Source organism: Manis javanica, chromosome 6, assembly GCF_040802235.1.
Source record: "Manis javanica isolate MJ-LG chromosome 6, MJ_LKY, whole genome shotgun sequence".
Lineage (NCBI taxonomy): Eukaryota > Metazoa > Chordata > Mammalia > Pholidota > Manidae > Manis > Manis javanica.
In genome coordinates, this window is record NC_133161.1 from 138,588,978 (window position 1) to 138,604,403 (window position 15,426).

Below are 15,426 nucleotides of genomic sequence, written 5' to 3' on the forward strand. Positions count from 1 at the left end.
TGTAAGATCCACTGCGACCTTTGTGGTGCCACTGTCATGATTCAGATTGTCCTCTGCCAACCCTGCCTCTTCCACTCACATGGGGGGTGGTCCGGAGAGGCCTCCCCACTAGGCTTCCTTGTATCTCTGTCTCAGAGTCAGCTTGCAGGGCCCCGGCCTGAGACAGCCCCATCCTAGCCCTCCACAGGCTGAACGCGACTTGATTTCTCCAAATGATGGCCTGGAGTTGCACGGAGGCAACAGCCTTTTTCCACCTTTCATTGCAGCATCCTGACAGATTGTAAAGCTGGAATAGTCACCTACGAAATGTACCCTTTCTATATTTATATAAAATGAAATGCAACCCTCACCATTTTCTGCGGAGAAATGTGGCCTCTCTCTGTGAAGAATGAGGAAGGTAGGGATGTCAGAAATATCTATCATGCTAACCTAGAGGTGAGCATTAAAACATTTTTTTATAAGAATCCTAAAAGTGTTGCCCTTTTTCAAATTTAAAGCCTTTATACTTTTTCAAAAACAGGCTCAGATCAGAAAAAGACTTCGACTTTTTCCCCTTAGGATTCTGGCAAATTGTGGGTTTGGTAAATCTGCACAAAGTTGAGAGGTACATGTAGTGGTTTTCTGGGATTCCCTGAAACAAATTTTTGTGGCAAGAGGCCTCAGGGAAGCATTTGGCTCTTTGCCTTACTCGGCACGCTGCTGTTTGGTTTTATGGTTCTTTGTTGCAAGGGACAGTAGGTTTTCTCTCCTACCACTGATCTGTTCCCTGAGCAGGTGACTTTACCTTGCTCAGCTGTCCCTCCCTCTGCCTGTCTTTCCCAAGTTTGTCCCGGGCCTGCACTTCTCTCTCGCTGTTACCACCCTGTCCTCTACCAGCTTCCCTTGGCTGCTTCAGCCAACTACCATATGGAACAAACATGTGTCTTTATTACACAAAAAGTGGTGTTCCTAATCTCTCATTATAAAAGCCAATTATTGGAATTTTTATGTTTATTTTTTAAACCCTTCAAAGAGCTGACCCTTTCTCTCCTGCCCCTTAATTTCTGCAGAGATCGCTGAGGCCCCAGGTATTGGCAGGGGAGGCTCCTGCCTGGCCTCATATCCCTCCTTCAATAAAGCACAGAACTGCTCTGGGGGTTGGTTTGCAAAACCAGCCACACCAGTTCTGCTCACTCTTCGTGGGACCTACCCCTTCCCTCCGGAGGAGTCCCGCAGGCCGTGTGCTGGTCAGGATGGCTGCCATGGCCGTGAGAGCAACAGAGGGCCCAGAGGCAGATTCCCCCTGTGTGAAGCCACACTGCCCTGAAGTCGGGATGGGCTGCCAGGCTCACAGGGGCCTGAGCCAGATTCCTGGTTCCCCACTTGTGAGTTATGGGACTTGGCAGGTCTATGTCTCAGTTTCCCCATCTGTAAAATAAGGGCCCACAGCATGAGCTTACTATGAGGTTGAAACAAGTAAATGGCAGCCCGTGCCACCATGATAGCTTTCTCCCCCAGACCCAGGCATGTTGAGAAGGAGAACCCCAAAATCAAATCAAAGTCAGAACTAGCTGGTGAGCTTTCTGAGATGCTGCAGAACGGGTGTGTGCTAGTTATGCCTGCAAACATGCCTAAGAAGGGCTGTCACGCTGTCCTGTGCCATCTGCACAGGAGCTGTGGGGGAGAAAGGAGCAAGTCCCTTCCTCCGCAGGATGACCCGCCTCCCAGGGGACACGCATGCACACAATGCTCTGTGTGCACGAGCCTGCTGTCTGTCCCCTCCCTGTGCCCACCATGCTCTTCCTTCCCTCTGCGCTCCATACATCCTGTGATTCATTGTCTGCTCAGTCTTAGTGAAACACCCATCTCCTCACAACTCCTCACTGATGAGACGGCTCAGACCCTCTTTCAGGGTTTAATCAGGAATAAACAGAATGCTCACCCTTCCTAATTCGAAAGAGAAAGCAAGTGACTTTGTTTGACTCGGTCCCTGCCTGTATCTGTCTCCCTGGCCCTCACCCCGCCACCCAGCCCTCTTCCTTAGGGGGTCCCGGCCCGTTCTATGCCAGTTGTCCTGGCGCCCCCTGTCCTCTCACCTCCTCCTCATCCCTGTGGTGGAGTGTTTGTTGGGAGGCGGGTGCTGACCGTGACATCTAGCAAGGCTGAGGCTGGAGGCACAGGGCGAGGGGCTAAGAGGGCAGAGACTGAAGCAGTATGCACTCCCCAGTTCCACGTGGCATTACTTATTGAACAGTACTCAGAATATCAACAGCTAACACCGACTGAGTTCTTACTGTGGCGCCAAACTCTGAGACAAGGCATCCAGGGGCAACAGACACTATAATACCTATGACAGCAGTGTCCTCTTGCACAGAGAATCGAGTGACTTACATTCATGCAGCAGGAGTCAGGAGCTGAGTTAAGCTCTCTGCCTCCCTTCCTGTTCTCTGCACAACGGAAGCTGCAAGTGAAAACCGGGTTTGAAACTTTGCACGTTACTAGAGGACAGGGGACCTCTGAGATCAGCTCTTCCAGGGCCCCCCTGGGTTGGGGGCAAGGCCAGAGCTGAAACCCAGTGTCCAGCCCTCTTTCTTCCTGTCCTTCCGCCCCCAACCTCCCCAGAAGTAGATGTATCCCAGAAAGACCCCATTGCGTCCTACCCCAGCTCTCCTTCATGTGGGTCTAAATGGGTGTAAATAGGGTCTGAGGAGAGGGGAAGATAACCTGTGTTAATTAAACTATATATGGGATGCCAGATAAAAGACAGGATGTCCAGTTAAATTTGAATATCAGATAAACATACTAAACATTATTTGTTATCAGAAAATCAAATGAGCAGCGTGAAAATTAACCCCTTTGTGCCTCAGTCTCCTTAGCTCTAAAATAGGCATAATAAATGTATCTACCTTCTATAGGGTTGTTGTGAGGATAAAATTATTATTTTATAGTATTAGAAGAAATCCTAGAAGTGTCCTATATCCTGGAAGTACTGTCAGCCCTATATCAATCAACACCAGCTATTATTTGTATTATTATTGTTTGCCTATTGCTATGTCCAAGGTAATAAGCTAAGTGAAGGCAAGAATGCCAGAGGGCTCAAGACTCCCACTCTGGAACTGTGGGGACCTGAAATGGGTCCACAAATCAATGTAACGCAGACTGTGGTGAGCGGCAGGGTAAAAGGGCCAGTGCTAAGGGAAGAGGGGTGTTTGCTTCCAGCTCAGTGAGATCAGACAAGGTACCAGCCAATAAATATTAATTAAGTGCTCATTATGGACTGGACACTTTACTAAACATGAGGGTGGAAGGAAAAACCTGACAAGGACCAGCCCTCAAGGACCTCACAGGCACTGGGGCAGCCAGTGGCAACAGCCCTGAGGACCATGTGAGCTCAGGAGGGGGCACATGGTCTTAGAGCAGATGCTGGACAAGAGAAGAGTGGGGGCTGAGATTGACAGAGGGCTTCCTGGAGGAGGTGATAGTAACCTGGCTCTTAAAGGATGACTAAGAGGTAACAAGGCAAAGGTAGCCTTTGAGCTGATTGAACAGAGGATGGGATTCCAGGCAGTTAAGACTCACAGTAAGGACATTCCCAGAAGAGGGAACTTCACAAGCAAAAGCATGTAGTTTGAACAAGCAGGTTATCGTTGCAGAGAGGTGAGCAGATCAATCCAACCAAAGCATGACAGAAAGAGCCAGCAAGGCAAGGTCTAACTGTGGAGAGCCTTGAATGCACTCCATGCTGGGGAAGTGGTTTTTATCCTGGAGCAGCAGGGAGCCCGTGAACATTGTGAGTATCCGAGCCCGAGCTCCCAGGATTGTCAACCAGCCATAATGCAGGAAGAAAGGAGTGGAGTGGAGTGGAGTGAAGAAAGAGTCAGTGCTGGGGGCCCAGTTCCTAAATCACTGTGGGAGCCCAGAAATTCGGGCAGTTGCACATGAGCGAACCAGACAGTGGGTCAGTACTGAATATATCAGTTAGCTTCTGCTGCGTAATAAGCCACCCCAACCTTAATGAACCTCTGAGTCAGCGACTCGGCTGAGCTCAGCTGAGATGGCTCATCTCTGCTCCACATAGATCAGCTGAGTCTATGAACGCCCTCACAGCCACTAGCAGGAAGGGCCTCACTCTCATGGGCACAGATGTGGGGTGCCTGGGGGGACAAGAAGCCAAGCCAGGCATGCCATCACCCCTGGGGAGCATCAAGGTCTTTACTCCGTGACTGGTGAGGACCAGGAAGCAGAAAAGCAGAGCAACCTCTTCTTTCCCAAGGAGACAGAGCACCAGACTTCTAAGCCCCAGATGCTCTGCCCCTCATCTGTCAGAGGAATACGTCCAGGCTGCTTGGCGAACCAGTGACATACCACATTCATACAACACTAGACCATTTATGAAGTGTTTTCCCACATTGGATCTCACTTGATCCTGACAACTCCACAGTGAATCTGGTTTTTTTATATTCCCTATTTTACAAGTGAGGAAACTGAGGCACAGAGAGGCTAAGCAACTTGCCCTTGGCCACAAGTTAGTAAATACAAGGTCCAGGACTTCAGCCAAGCTGCCTGACCTTCAAGGTAGCCAAGCAAAGGGCAAGGGACCATTGGAGAAGAGTGATTTATTCCAAGAATCACTGGTGATTCTTATCCACAGGGAGATTTGGGGTTAAATAGGGATGAAAAATGGGGCTGGAGAGGACGTCAGACACCAAGAAGTTCAGACTTTATTCAGATGGCAATGGGGCACCTTTGAAAGACTTTAAACAGAGGAACGCTAGATATTCAACCAATGGTGAGAGAATGGGTGATTAATGACCAGGCTTTGCACAGATCACTCTGCGGCGGTGTGGGGGATGGGGCAGGGAGTGTGCAGTGTTATAATCCAAGCAAGAAATGATGAGAGGCTGAGCCAGGAAGACTCTCAGGAGTGGAAAGGGAGAGAGACAACTTCGAGAGGAACTTCATGGAATTAACCAAGATGGGCAGCAATGCAGGATGAAGAGAGCAGAATCTGGAAAGACTTGCAGATTTCTGGCTTCGTTAGTCGAATGGTGATGCCAGTCCCCAAAAGGGGGAATACGCATGTCCCGGATTTATCAGCGTATGAATGTTGGTTGAGTCCTCGGGCAAGTGCTGCTTTTCACCACGGATGCTGAGCAGAACGGAACGTGCCAGACAAGAGCAAACCTATATGGAAAGAAGGCAGAAAGTAACAGCCAGAGAGGGCAGGAGAAAACCAGCAGAGACTCCTGGAGGCCAATTTAGGATCTATTTCCCACCTGGATTTATTTTCTTCTTGTACTTATCAACACACAACATCATACTACGTCTTTAATCGTTCATTGTCTGTCTTACACACTAGAATGTAAACTCCACTGAAGAAGGAGCTTTGGATCCCCAGTGCTTCAAACAGGGCCTGGCACGTAGAGGTGCTCAACACTAATTTTCTGAAGGAATGCCGAGCTAGCGCTAAGAAACCCATCTGTGAACACAGGGCTTTCCACTCTGCAGTTCTGCACTTTGGCCATTAGGTGGCGCATCCGCGTGAGTGAGGAACCGGGAGGCTGGGGTTACACGTGGCCCAGAATTCGATGACACAGGGCGGGACAGCAGTGAGCGCTGAGTGGCTCTGAACGCAAAAATCATTCATCCACTCCCTTAACAGATATTTCTCATGCACCAACTGCAAGCCAGAACCATGCTTCCTACAGCCCTTTGAAATCAGGTTGGGGAGGGGAGTGCAGGGTCTAAACGCCCACACAGACAGAGCCTGTCCCAGCCTCGGGATGATCAGCGTGAGGGCTGGAGCATTGACGGAAGGAAGGGGCTGAGAAGGGCTGCTGCAGCATCCTGGGCGGGTCTTGAGCTGCTCCGACTAAAGCGGAAACCTAATTAAAGGGTCCAAGAAACCTGGGTCTCAATTCCAACTCTGCCACTAACCTGCCGTGTTTTCTTAGCCAAGTGGTTTGCCCCCTCTAAGGCTGTTTCCTAATCTATAATATGGAGATCCTAATAGTAGCTATTTTGAACAATACTGAGAATAAAACAAGAGAGCGCTTGAGACACACCTTTTTACATAGCAGCAAAACTAAATATTACCCTTAAAAACTGGACACAATAACCAGTATGTGTATGGTAGTTTACAAAGCTCTCTCTACATTCTTCATATTATAAAGGTGATCCTGCAGGTATCTTTTTTATCCCACTACCCAGAGAAGAGGGCTAAGGTCATCAGATTATATATCATACAGCTTGTAAAGTAATAACCAAGTTCAGCTCAGCAAACATATATGGAACATCCCAAGGGGCAGGTGCTAAGCCAGGCAGTGGGAATCAAGGATGGATGAGATTGCAGTCTAGGGGAGAGAAAAGCACACGCAGATCATTTGCATAGAACAGAAGGATGCCCAGGATGCTAAGCGATCACAGCCTAAAGCCCCTTGACCCCACCAGGAGATTCCAGAAAGACCTCATGGGCTGGACAACCCCTAGCTAAGCCTTGAAGTCTGGATAAGAATGACCCAGCAGAAGAAGAGGAAAGAGAGCTCCAGCATTCCAGGGTAAAGAAATGCCCCATACAAAGGAATCTGTTCAGTTCATGCTGGGTTGTAAGATCAAACCCAGCACCCAGTGAGCACTATGTGCCTTTCCTCTAACCTAACCCAGGAAGTCACAGAGAGAGCAAGGCTCTAAGGAAGGGCGAAGGGCCCCCCAGGTGCTCTCATTGTCCAGTGAGCCAGAGCACCCCTCAGTTTGCAGTTATCCCAGGAACCCTCTAGAGCGGTGCTCCTCAAACACTGGTGCACATGCAGATCATCCGGGGTCTTTTTTTCAAAGCTGATCCTGGCCCAGAAAGTCCAAAGGTGGAGCCCAAGCGTCGGCATTTCTGACAAGCTCTAGGGTGATGGGGATGGTGCATCCTGGGCACACGCTTTGAGTACAAAGGTCTCCCCATCAGCTCCGAGAGGGCAGGCTGTGCCTGGTTTTTCTCCATTATATGCTCAGACTGTGACATAGGCTGAGTGAAAGAAATGGAAGGAGAAAGGTGGGGAGGGAAGAAAGGAAAGCCATCTGGGCAGACTGAAGCTGGAGGCAGGAGATGAAGGAAGAATCAGAAGGGTGGGTGGTGCAACGAGGATCAGCCCAGAGGCCTTTGGGGGCCCCTCTGCCCCCGACAGCTCTCACATTCACAGCACAGACTCAGCCCGCTAGCCACCTCTGCCCCGTCCCTGGGGCCTTCAGCTGAACACTGACACCCACAAGCAAAGAAGACCAGTTCTGGCGGCAAACCTCCTCCGCCTCCCTCCGCCAAGTGTCCCTGATCTGACACAGGCGTAGCCTGCAGCCTTCTCCCCAGCCTATGACCAGGCAAAACCCCACCGAGAGGACTGGTGCTACGGAGAAAGCAGCCTGAGGCCCCACCCCTGCCACCAAGCCCACCCCCACACACCCAGGCTGCCCCTCTCAGAAATGGCGGGAAACCCCAATGTCACACCACAGAGAGTTCCTACACAGCTGTCCCAGGGAGGCTTGGGGTTGTCCCCTCCCAGTCCACCCACCGACACTCATCCATCACCCCAGCTCTTCCCCCACCACACACACAGCAGATGTCTGTGGCACACCCACAACCCAGGGATCTTTCATTTCTTTATTCAACAAATTATTGAGAAGCTACTGTGTACCTACCAAGCACTGATCTAGACATGGCAATACTGCAGTGATAAGACGAGGTCTTTCTTTGTCATCAAGGAACACCCTCTGTGGTCAGGGGAGACAGTGGTCAAGAAAAGAAAGTGGGGTGGCATAACAGACAGTCACTGAGGGGCTATTACATAGTGGCCAGGCCTCGCTGGGGATGTGGCATTCAAGCTGTGCCCTCATTGACAGGAAGAAGCCAGCAGGACAAGGATACAGAAAAGAGCATTCCAGAGAGAGAGAGAGAGAGAGAGCAAGGGTCAGGCCCTGGGCTGGGAGTGAGCTTGGCTTGCTCAGCAAACAGAAAAGCCGTGAGGAGGGGTGTGGTGGATAAGGAGTGGGCTAAAGAACCTCTGGTCCCAGAGGCAGGCCAGGACCAGAAGCGCAGGTGCTTGAAGGCAATAGAGAGGAGTGCAAATCACAACAGAGTGCGGCAGCACAACTGATTCATGTTGTCAGTAGACCATTGTGGACAGTGCGTGGGCATGACTTGAATGAGACCCAGTCTGCCCTCCAAAGAGCTTAGCATCTGCAAGGTGCTCCACCACGCTGCTGGGGGCAGCTAATGTGCCCTGGGCTGCAGGAGCACCTGAGGAATCCTGGAAGCCCAGCCAGGGGCTTAGGTGACCAACTGGGCTCTGGAGGAAGTCCCACAGTGCCGCCCATGGCCTGGCTCCGGGAGAATATCCCCAGCCTGTTAGGCAAGACTGGCCAATCTAGGCTGGACACCAAGGCCAGTGAAGTGGAGTGGTGTCCTAGACAGTAACTGAGGGGCTATTACATAGGGTGGTATGAGCTTGACACCCAAGAGTTGCTGGGCACAGAGGCAGTGAGCAATTCCAGAATGGGGCTGAAACCCCCTGACCCCAGCTGTGGTTTGCCCCCTGTCCAGCTGATGGCCATGGGAAGGACAGTCAGGTGGTCACCCCTACCATATGCTCTAGTCAAGAAGCCCAAGGCCTTCCAATTATGGGAGGCCTTCTCAGTGATGGCTATGGATCTGGGGGGTGATTGCTTACAACTTGTAACCACACAATCTCTGGTTTCCATGATACAGCATAAAGAGCCCTCAACATAAGGCAGATGAAAGTGTGACCTCCTTGGGGAAGCCGGGATGTACTCCCCAAGGCCACTGCCATCCTTCATTGTCCTCACTCACTGGTGATGCTGGGCAGCCCCTTGTGCTCTCTGGCTTCAGTTTCCTTCTCTGCAGAACAGGGCTGTGTCTACCCGCCCTGTCGCTCCACACAAGCCCCCTAGCCTTCGGCAGCAAAGCTCAGAGAAAGTCCTCAGAGGCTCCTCCCCGCATCACCCACCCATGGGTGCTGCACAGTCTACTGGCCGTGGTAGATCCCCGGCTGCCGGCTCAAATCCTGGATGACGGATCTGCAAAGAGCCATGTACCCCTGCAATGGGGGACCCTTACTTTGCATGATCTGTGCTTTCAGAAGCAGCGCGGGAGGGGGGCCAGCCAGTACTGGGTTCTGTCTGAGGCCAGCCCCTGCCTGAGCGGGTTGGTGGCCTCTGCTGGCTGGCTTCCAGCTTTGGGGACTGGCTCTGCCTGGGACCCACTCAGGTCTTCCCCAGGCCTCAGTCACCCAACAGTTAATGTGTTTCTTCCTGAATGACAACCAGCACAACACCAAAACAGTCAACTATTTTTATCTCTGGATTAATCACAAAAGGATAACGCTTCCATCTTCCCTGTGATTAAAAATTAGGAGACCAAACTCTATAGTGGTTCAGGATAATAACCTATCCTGAGAGGGGAATGTATGAATAATGTATCTCCAGGCTCAGGCTGCTCAAGACTGTCTCCCCTCCCAGGCCCCAGCTCTGGGCCCCAGTCTGAATGGGGAGGTAATGAGTGGCCCCCCTTCCACCAGACCTACAGCTGCCAAGAGCGACTGTTGATTTCTATTCAGCCTCCTGGACCCCAAACATCCTCTCTCCTCACCCACCCCCGCCCCCACCCACCCCCTCCTACCCCATCTGGTGTGCAACGAGGCGAAGGCCAATCAATAATGCATAGCTACATGAATAACCGGCATGATAACCACTTATTTGGGAAGATGTAATCAGGACCCATTCTGAGGGTGGAGGTTTGTGTGTGTGAGTGTGTGTATGTGTGTGTGTGTGTGTGTGTGTGCACATGAGCGCTCACGTAGCAGGATCCCACTCCCCTGTCCCCTCCTCTGCGCTCCCTCTAACCCCATATTCCAAAACACAGCACGGGAGAAGCAAGAACAAGGACTGGCCCCTCGCTGTTTGGGGGTTTTGGCGCGGCCTCCTCAGTCTCTGCCCTGTGGTCACCGTACTGATGCCCTGAGCAAAAGGACAGGGACAGTTAGGTCTCAAACTTGGTCACCTGCTGGAATCCTCTGGGGAGCTTTAAGAACTCCTGGTGCTTGGGGTCCTCCTCCAGGGATTGGGATTTGGTTGGCCCAGGTGGGGTCTGGCAAAGGGATTTTATAAACCTCCCTAGAAGATTGTAATGTACAGCCGAGGCTGAGAACCACTGTCTCGGACCCAACAAATGTTAGTGCTGAAAGGAACGTTCCAGATCAACCGCTGTACTTTTGCATTTTATATCTGAAGAATAAATCCAGGAAAAGGGACTGCCTTTGCGCTTTACCCTCTCATCTAGGGCACTTTCCACAAACTGCACTGCTTGGTCATCACTGCGGAGGCTATGAAGTCAAGGATGGCCAGGTGTTTATTCTATTCCTGGAGCTTCAAATGGTTGCTTCCACCTTCCATGGCTTTCCACAACCTCAGCCAGAACGCCCCCTATCCCAGGCACCTAGTGGGGAGAAGGCTGCCACAGCAGCTACCCAGCTCTCCCCACTAGAAGGGTCCCCTGCCACTGCAGAGACAAAGTTCTCCTCACCAGCAACCGTCACACCCACCCCCCACTTATGGAAAGCCCTCATTAGCCTCCTTTTCTCAGCACCAAGGAGGCCTCAGGCACTAATGAGAGGGTATGGGCTGGACGGGGGTGGGGGGTGGTCTTTATCATCCAGCTTCACCACCAGCTGCCTGTGCCCAGGGCCCCCTGAGGAGGCTGGGCGGGGTTGGATGAGGCTAACTTCCTCCCTGGGCCAGAACCTCGGGTGGAGTCCTGGGGCTGGTGATAGCATCTTGGAAGGCTTGAAGGTTTGTGTTTCCTTGGGAAACAGACACTTGGGGGCTGGCATGTACTAGTGGGCCGTAGTTCTGAACAGGCCTCCTCAAAGTGGAGGCCAGAAGGAAGGGGGCGGAGCCACTAGCTGGCGGTGTGATCCTTCGCATACTTATCTGACCCCAGAGCCTCCTGGAGTTTCCTGGGGATGCCTGGGGAGTCCTAGGAGAGGGACAGATGTGGGGGAGGCCCTGGGAAGGGAAGGGAAACCGGGCAGGTTGTGGGAGCCAGGCCAAACCTGCAGGGTGGGGGCCGGAAGGCAGAGCCTGCTAGGGCAGGGCTGGCCTGGAGCTGGCAGGAGCGCTGGCCTGCTTTCCCGGAGCCCACAAAGGCAGAAGCTTGCACAGGGCCTGGGTGGAAGGATGGAACTTTCTCCAGCAACTGAGCAAAGAAAGCCCTTTGTGCTGGGACCCCAACTTGTCACCCAGTTACCCCTCACCTATCCACAGAACAGATATGCAGCTTAGCCCTCCTCAGGGCTCCTGCCCATCCTGGGGGAGGAAGACCAGGGAGTCCTCAGGCAGTCTCCAGGGAGCCCTGCCCCTTCTGTGGTTCAGGGGGGCAAGACAGGGAGCAGCAGACATCTGAGACCCTCAATGTGACCACAAGCGTGAACATCAGAAGAGACTCTGTGATCTGAGGCCAGTCACTTAACTTCTCTGGGCCTCCTCTTCAAATGATGGTCATCTATCATGATAACTGCCCATCCTCAGTCTCCTAGCCATCATGGGGATCAAAGCGGTGGCTCCATCAGCATTGGCAAATGTCAATGGCACTGCCACTGGGCACTGGGCTTGGGCTCTGTGCTGGGCATTGTGGGAAACAGCACCGTGAGCCATCCTGCACAACCTGTCTCCCGGGGGCGGCCCCAGGTCTCAGACCACACTCCTACAAAACGGGGTGGGAGGAACGGCAGGAGGGACTCCTTCTGACTCTGGAACGAGGGAGTTGGAGCCACTCTGGGAGAATAAAGTGTTAAGGAGATGCCAGGGCCCGTGCAGCCCTCTGAACCTCGGTCTCAGCCTTGGAAGGCTGCCCGCCACTGGCCCCCTCCGAGGGAAGGGGCCGGCAGGACCTCCAGGTGTCCGGGGACCTGGCTTCCAGCCTGGCTCCGCCACTTGTTTGCTGCGTGACCTTGAACAAGTCACGTCCTGCAGAGCCTCATTTGCTAGGTCTGCGCAGTGGGGATAACAAGAATGTTTACCTCGCAAACTGTCATGAGGATTAAATCCAACCACGGATGTGACTGGGCTTCGTTTAAAAAAAATAATCGTCAAAAAGAAAGAATCCAGATATTATCTAGGCAGCGGAGCTTTGCTTCAGATGTGTGAAACGAAGCTAGTGATGCCCGCCCGGTCCCTTCTCGGCTTGGAGTGAGCACCAGATGAGATGGTGATGTGAACATCCTCTGCAAATAAACATGCGATGCACATGTCAGGGGTAATTGCTGTTGCTGTAATACAAGGGATTATACATTTTATTAAAGTATGATAATTACTGTTCATCATCCGCTCCGTAAAACCCACCCAGCCCAGCCTGCCAGCCCTGCCGGAGGAGAGGGGTGCCCTCAGCCTGACCTCTCTGTTCCTCTCCCCACAGTGCCACCCGATGACCCCGTCATTCTGGGGGGGCCTGTGATCAGCCTGCGGGCGGGGGACCCCCTCAACCTCACCTGCCACGCAGACAATGCCAAGCCTGCAGCCTCCATCATCTGGTTGCGGAAGGGAGAGGTCATCAACGGGGCCACCTACTCCAAGGTGAGGCCTGGGGCGGGAGAGAGCAGCTCTCCCCACCTCTCTGCAGCTCCCGCTTTCTCACTGTATGTCTTTCTGTCACGTTTTATTTCTCCCTTTGTCTCTCTATTTGTGTCATTCCTTTTCTCTCCCACTCTGTTACTTGCTCTCTGTCATGCTACCTGTTTCTGCCTCTTGCCAATGTGTGTATCTCTCTCTCTCTCCCAGGGTAAATGCTGGGCTTGGTGAAGACCCTAGAATAGAGCATGGTCAGAGGAAGAGACTAGGGTTCCAAGGGGTCAGACTCTAGGGTTTCCAGATAAAACACAGGATGCACAGTTAAATTTGAGTTTCAGATAAACAACAAATAACTTTTTAGTATACTTATGTCCCAAATATTGCAATAGGCGTACTTACAGGCATACTTACACTAAAAGATTATTAATTGTTTATCTATAATTCAGATTTATCTGAGTGTCCTGTATTTTTATTTGTTAAATCTGGCTACCTTTCCAGGGCTGCCAGTTGAGGCTGTTTGGGGCTCAGGGGCCAGGGAGGGCTGAAATCCAGCAGGCACCTAGCCCTACACCCTGCTGTGCCAACCTGCGGGCTGCCTCTCCAATTCACACAAGGTGCCAGGAGCTGGAAGTACCCTGAACTGGTCCCTGTGCAAGGCACGTCTTTTGTTTTCTGTATTTTATGACTCTTTGACATCTATCTCCAGGCTCTGCAGATGAGGAAGGGCTGTCCCTGCCAGGGTTCGTAATCCCCAGAGATGGCAAACATGCAAAGCAAACAGTCCTGGGTCCACACCCTCATGACTCCTTTAACCAGGCTCCCACCCTCCCAGACACTGTCCTCCTGCCCTAAAGCACCCCGCAGCCAGGGAGTGGAGAGCTGGACACTGGCACCATGGCCTAGAACCTGCCAAAATCTTCCAAACAATCCGACCCTAAACCTGCCCTGGCTGCGTCCCCTGCCTGGCCCCCTCTTCCCCACAAAACCACAATAAGGGCTTCCACACACTCTCCCCTCCCTCCCTCTGCCTCCTGACCACCCCTGATGCTAACCCACGTGGCCCCAGCCAAGAGGCTTGTCCCCTCCTCTCGGGAACCATGAGAATAGCACTACCTTCTCAATGAAAGTGGTCTGATCTAGTGGGCCTCACCCCACCTGAATAAAAACAAAGTCCCAGGTACATTTTCAAACAGCCCCCCCAAACTCCACCCAAGGAGACCGTGAATAAGGCCCCTGGCAGAGCTCATGCCTCACAGAGCCTTGAAGGATGAATGAGACCTTGGAGGATGTCCAGTCCAAGTGCTCAGATCGACAGATGGAAAACCAAGGCCCGAGTGACCGCCCTTCTCGTGACCTCAGCCTCAGGCTGCCGGGCCCGTTCCCGCCTCTGCTCCCTCCCGTGCTCCTCTCAGTGTGGCCTCGGAGGCTGTAGCAGGGACCAGGGCCAGCCAGCACCCCGATTTCTGAAGGGGGAGGTCCAGGACTCCAGAGCCCAGCCCTCCCAGGGAATGGGGGGTGCACAACCTGCTCCCCACTCCTACCCACCACTGGCTCCCCATCCAGGGCCCTGGAAAGATAAGCAAAGCCCTTGTCATTAGTGGAGGGCATGAGGCAGAGCTGACCTTCTCTGAGGGTGTGTCCTTCCTGTCCAAAGCTGACCACCACCAAGGGGTCAGTCCCGGGGCTGCCCGTCCAGGCCGGGGCCCCCATCTAGAGCCTGGTGCCAAAATCTGGAACAAACGCCTTCCCTTGGACACAAGTCCATCCAGGGAAAAAACGCCTGTTGGAAGATAAATTTCTCACTCGTGTCCTAGGCTGGAGCCACCCTGTTGTGTCATGAAATACAAAACAGGACACAGGACATGTATCATCCAGATGAGAATGAAAAGGAAGGAAGAGGTGTTCCTTCCAGTCTGGGCATCTGTCCAGCCCCTCCCTGAAGCTGGGCCAGCCGGGCCCCTGCCAAGGCTTATGTCTTGCAGAGGATACTCCCCCATCTGGTGAGGAAGGTCAGGGTCACCCTGCTGGGCCTGTCCAGGAGCCACCTTGCCCCCAGCCTGCTGTCCTCCTCCACATGGGGAGGCCCCTCAGAGAGCCTGGCACCACATTACTCAGACCAGAGCACGGAGGCCACGGACCACCCTTGCCCCACCCAACACTGTTCCCACTCCTGCCGGCCTGTGACAGGGTGGCAGTACTGGGCAGTGAGGGGCCTGGTTCCAGTCCCTGCTCCATGTGACCTGAGGGAAGTCACAACCTGAGCCACTGGTTCCTCATCTGTAGAACAAAGGTGTTGGATCGGACGCTGTATTGGTAGGCTCAGGCCGCCATAACAAAATACCGCAGAACAATGACTTAAACAGCAGGCCTTTATTTCTCACAGCTGTGGAGGCTAGAAGTCCAAGATCAAGGGGCCAGCGGGGTTGGTTTCTGGTGAGGCTTACAGATGGCCTCCTTCTGGCTGTGTCCTCATATATCCTTTCCTCTGTGCTCACAGACAGAGAGGGAGGGATCCCTGGTGTCTCTTCCTCTTCTTGTAAGGATGCCAATCCTGTTGGATTAGGCCCCTCCCTTATGACCTCATTTAACTTTAATTACCTCCTTTAGCCCTTGTCTCCACATACAGTCACATTAGAGGCCAGGGCTTCTCCTATGAATTCTGGGGGGACACAGTTCAGCCCATAGCAGGTGCCTGCCAGTAGAGACAAGCTGTAAACCCGTGACATGGCCCACGGAGGGTGGATGATCCAGCCAGTCTCGTAGGGCGCTGGCTCTCGAGGCCATCCCAGCGCACCCCACTGCCTCCCCCACCTTCCCTGGAAC

The 15,426-nt window shown here is 52.8% G+C and overlaps 1 protein-coding gene and 1 long non-coding RNA gene across 8 annotated transcripts in view; one reads left to right on the forward strand and one right to left on the reverse strand.

The window, feature by feature from the left end:
• KIRREL3 (kirre like nephrin family adhesion molecule 3) overlaps positions 1–15,426 on the forward strand; it is a 518,771-nt gene that overhangs the window by 461,326 nt on the left and 42,019 nt on the right. For all 6 annotated transcript variants that reach the window (XM_073239501.1, XM_073239500.1, XM_073239497.1 and 3 more), the window contains exon 6: positions 12,452–12,609. In XM_073239501.1, coding sequence (XP_073095602.1) covers positions 12,452–12,609 — 158 coding nt within the window. The remainder of the gene's footprint in view (positions 1–12,451; positions 12,610–15,426) is intronic.
• Positions 4,689–14,663, reverse strand: LOC118968797 (uncharacterized). Of its 2 annotated transcripts, XR_005056652.2 has the most exons (4): positions 14,226–14,663; positions 12,525–12,616; positions 12,057–12,305; positions 4,689–5,163 (listed from the first exon to the last, which is right to left on the reverse strand). It is a non-coding gene; the product is annotated as an uncharacterized lncRNA (long non-coding RNA). The 2 variants fall into 2 exon arrangements; XR_005056653.2 differs by lacking the exon at positions 12,525–12,616 and having other exon boundaries at positions 14,226–14,662.